The sequence below is a fragment of the Pelobates fuscus genome, chromosome 7 (assembly GCF_036172605.1).
Source record: "Pelobates fuscus isolate aPelFus1 chromosome 7, aPelFus1.pri, whole genome shotgun sequence".
Taxonomy (NCBI): domain Eukaryota; kingdom Metazoa; phylum Chordata; class Amphibia; order Anura; family Pelobatidae; genus Pelobates; species Pelobates fuscus.
Genome location: NC_086323.1, coordinates 108,230,924 through 108,235,164, shown reverse-complemented (window position 1 = coordinate 108,235,164; position 4,241 = coordinate 108,230,924). Strand labels below are relative to the sequence as shown.

Genomic DNA, 4,241 nt, shown 5'->3' with positions numbered 1-4,241 from the left:
TGGCAGGTGGATATAAAGCTTCCACTCGGTGTAATAATGTCGGTTTTCAATCTTAACAACAACAACGTGTAAATGTATCAATAAATTGATCAATGTCGCTCCATTCCCTCTGTCACTGTATAGGGGTTATTGATTTGGGTGTCTCGGGGCTCCCCTGGTTATCGCCCTGCCAGGACCTGCCGACACACTTCCAGCCAGGTCGCCTAACCACGCCCCCATCCCGGCATCTATAAGAGGCCCTGTCATTGCGTCACGGTCACGTGACCTCATCTTTGTCAGTGAACAAAATGGCGCCCTACTGTCTACTAGCTGGCCGGGTTCAGGTGAGCTGGGCAAGCGTGATTACCGGGCCCCGGGGTGGGACATGCACGCAGCCTCTTAGTGTTACTCCTGTGCTCAGCCCGCCGGTGCCTTCCGGTGCCCTTTAATTGGTGTGTTATGCGTGCTCGCCCTCCAGCACGAGGACACAGTGTCCCTGCGAGGTGACCCGGTCTGTTTCCATGGTAACGGATGTGTGTGACTCCCTGGGCTGCACACCGTGCATGTCAGCGCACTCAGCATGCTATCAGATGGGGGGACACCATGGGGGACACTAGTGGGGGTCAAGGTGACTCCAAGGTGATTGGAGCTGTGCACAGCTGGCGACCTGGGCGCCCACTTCTTGGTTTCTGATCATACAGTATTTACTTTAAGGCTTTTTGGTGATTTTAATATTTTAAAATGAGAAAATTCCTGCCTTCCATGTGTTCTGTTCGAAGGTTCCCTGGCACACTGTGTGTGTCTTGCTGGTACTGTGTCGCTGGAGGGTGTTGATGAGCCTACCAATAGAAAAATTAAAATGCAATCTTCATTGGGGCACGTGATGTTTTTGGGAGCACGATACTTGGGGCACATTATGTTTTTTGGAGCTGTATAGGCATTTCTGTGATTTGTTTGGCTAGCTTGTTAGTTGGTATGACTGACTTCCCTTGTCTTTGTTTAGGTAGGACAGTTTAAGGCTGTTACTCTGCAGCTTTCCTTTGTAAATGACAAATGAGCTTGGCTCTGTTATACATTCTCCAGCGCAAGTCATGCATAGAAGACACACATTACCATATGGATTTCATGAGCCAACTGTGACCCTGTTACATGTAACCGCAATCTCAGTACTCGGGATGAAGCCAGATGACAGAAAATGTTTTCCGTAAATGTGCCAAACTGTTTGTCAGAATAACACATCTTTGCGTATGCCTCAAATTGTGGCATTAAAATGTTATCTATTAGAACCTTCTTTTAACCCCTTATGGACACATGACGTGTGACATGTCATGATTCCCTTTTATTCCAGAAGTTTGGTCCTTAAGGGGTTAATGAGAAAAAGAATGTCCATCGTAAAAGACCTCATGTGCCACATTCTGCCAGCATGCTTCAGATTTGATTATCTGTAAGCGGAATAAAAAAACATAACAATGGATCTGATCGACTGTGAAACTGATATTTAATAGGGGTCACTAGCTCGAGGCACACCTGGTGCATTTAGTAGGATCTCTTAATTAAATGCCACAACTTCAAGACACAGGATATAAGGTGGCTCAGAAGCTCAATGAGCATTACCTGGAGATCAGGAAAACCTATTGTTATCACTGTTTGGGAGAGTATCTCTTTTAATGCCTCCATTTCTGTCTTATTGATTTTCCTCTGCACTTTTTCTTTTCTGAGATGTTTTTTTTTTCCCCTTCATGTTTAATGCATTCTCTTTATTCTTCATTTAATTGGAGGAAAGCTGTATTGTGCAATACGAATGGATAGTTACAATGAAGATGCTGATCATTTTTATGACTTTTTTTTTATTTTTTTAAAATATATTGAATGATTGACTAGTGCAGTTGGGATTTGAAGCTTGCACCGTTACTTTTGAGTTATCACTGTTCTTGTTTTTGTCCAGGCCTCCAATCCCAAGGTCCTAGAAGCATAGGCACCTAATAAATGTTCCATTAAACGTTTGTTTAATTTATGTATTGGCTCAAACATTTTGCAACATCATAAAATTACCCAGCAAATTGTAAGATGAAGGATATGGTGAATATATATATATTTACTTTTTTTTTTTTCCCGAAAACCTTGTCATGGGATCCAAAAAATCCCCAATTTACTCAATAATAGTGGAGTAAAGGTCAATTAAAAACTGCATGCCATAGAGAAATTGTGAAACCAGTTAATTTAATGCACCAGTACTGTATAATTCATAGGTTTTTAGGGCTGATAATTTACACACTAAGAGATGCCATTGTTTTCCATTTTAAGGATCTGCTTTTCTTGGTATAGTGGCATCATATATTTCGGAATCTTGTAAATTCACCAACCTAAGTTGTAGTACATGAAAAATAAATATGGTGGTTTATTACTACCTTAGTCCATCTAAAAATCTTCCAGTGCTCATCTGTGAACCTCTGCATCTTGATTAAAAACATAGGTATCTTAGGGCATAGTCTTGAAAATATAAATGTTCTTGGCATCCATTAAATCCTTCCACACTTTTACTTCAGCCATATATTTTCCTTAACTCGGTAAACACTTATCCAAACTTCCCAATTACAAGCATGACTCTGAAACATGTACTCATAGCACCGTACTTGTATTGTGTTTTCCTTTGCCACTAATTTCTAAAATTAAACCAATCAATCTGGCTTCTATGTTATACGCAAGGATTTATTGTCTTAACTTAAAATTGTAGAGAATTTGTCAAATTGATTGTTCGCACATATCCTGAAACATTTACAAAGTTCTTGCCTAAATATTTCCTAGTGACACTAAAATGCCCAAATATCTTTTTTTACCCCTCCATTTTCTTCTCTCGCTGCAGCAAGCACTAGGCCATGGAGCTCGCAGATACCATGTTTCCTCCGTCCTGTGCCAGAGAGCAAAAGTGGCCATGAGCCACTTTGAGCCTAATGAATACGTCGGCTATGAAAAAGCAGACAAAAACATCAACATTGTTCGCAAACGGTAGGAGATCTGTTTTTCTTCTTTCTTTTCTCATCTGCAGCCTTAAATTGATTGAACAAGAGATTCATATTTTCCCGACTTCCTAGTATAAAATGGCTGTCAATGATTTTGCTTAAAGGAACATTTATTCCCATAACTTCAATAAGCTAAAGTTGTTATAGTGTGGGTGTGTCTGTGTGCTGTTTTTTTTTTGTTGTTTTTTTTTTTGTGGGGATCAACTGTTTTTTCAATGGTTTGTAAATCCAGAATTTCTGTATCCCTGGTGCCAGACATAGCTACCCTTCACTTCTTTCATTCCTGCCGCCAGAGTGTGAGGAATTGTTGCTGGGCGGTAATGAGCAGATTGTGGCAATGGTATTGGATGGCCCATAGATGCCAACTTCTGGGTTGAACCAGTGGAAAACAATTTAACCCCCGAATGTAACACTGCGCCCAGACATTCCTGCCCCCTAACGTCAATGAGCGGAAGTTATGAGTTATCATAAATGTTCTGTTAACATCTCTGATATAGCCGTCACTGACAGTGTTATATTTTCTCAATACTGAATTTAGCCTGCTTAATCCTGTGCATCTATGGAAGTGTTCTTTTATGTAATCTGTAGCTGTCTATATAGCAAAGATATACTGCTTCATTTCACTCTGAGTTTAGCATCTTTTTGTTCGCATAAAACTCACTTAGGTGATATCTAGGCTACAATATGCATCTTAAAGCATGCTCTAAGCACCAAACCTGCTACACTAAGTTGTTTTAGTTCTTCTTCTGACCCATTAATTCTTTATTTTACTTCTTACTAAAAAACAATCTTTACAACATTTTTCTTTACACTTTTCAAGCTTGGACCGCCCACTTACTTTGTCTGAGAAGATTGTGTATGGACACCTTGACGACCCAGTCAAGCAAGAAATAGTTCGTGGCAAGACTTATCTCCGCCTGCGACCAGATAGAGTGGCTATGCAAGATGCCACTGCTCAGATGGCCATGATGCAGTTCATTAGCAGTGGGCTACCAAAAGTAGCTGTGCCATCCACTATTCACTGTGATCACTTGATCGAGGCACAGCTGGGTGGAGATATGGATCTCAAGCGAGCCAAGGTACAGTGTGAACTGGGTTTAGTATAACATCGGACTATTTTCATTTACATTCCTTTTTTGGGACGGGGTTTGGGAGGGATGACACGGACGGGGACGACACTATCTGACAGGGGGTGGAAGGGAAGGGGAACACTGGGGTAGGGGGGGCCACTAAAAGAAGAGA

The 4,241-nt window shown here is 41.2% G+C and overlaps 1 protein-coding gene across 1 annotated transcript in view; it reads left to right on the top strand.

Annotated features, from left to right (window-relative positions):
- Window positions 1-245: 245 nt before the first annotated feature.
- Window positions 246-4,241, top strand: part of ACO2 (aconitase 2) — a 23,449-nt gene continuing 19,453 nt past the window's right edge. Inside the window, exons 1-3 of the mRNA XM_063426374.1 lie at window positions 246-323; window positions 2,843-2,985; window positions 3,820-4,078. Coding sequence (XP_063282444.1) covers window positions 288-323; window positions 2,843-2,985; window positions 3,820-4,078 — 438 coding nt within the window. The 5' untranslated portion in view covers window positions 246-287. The remainder of the gene's footprint in view (window positions 324-2,842; window positions 2,986-3,819; window positions 4,079-4,241) is intronic.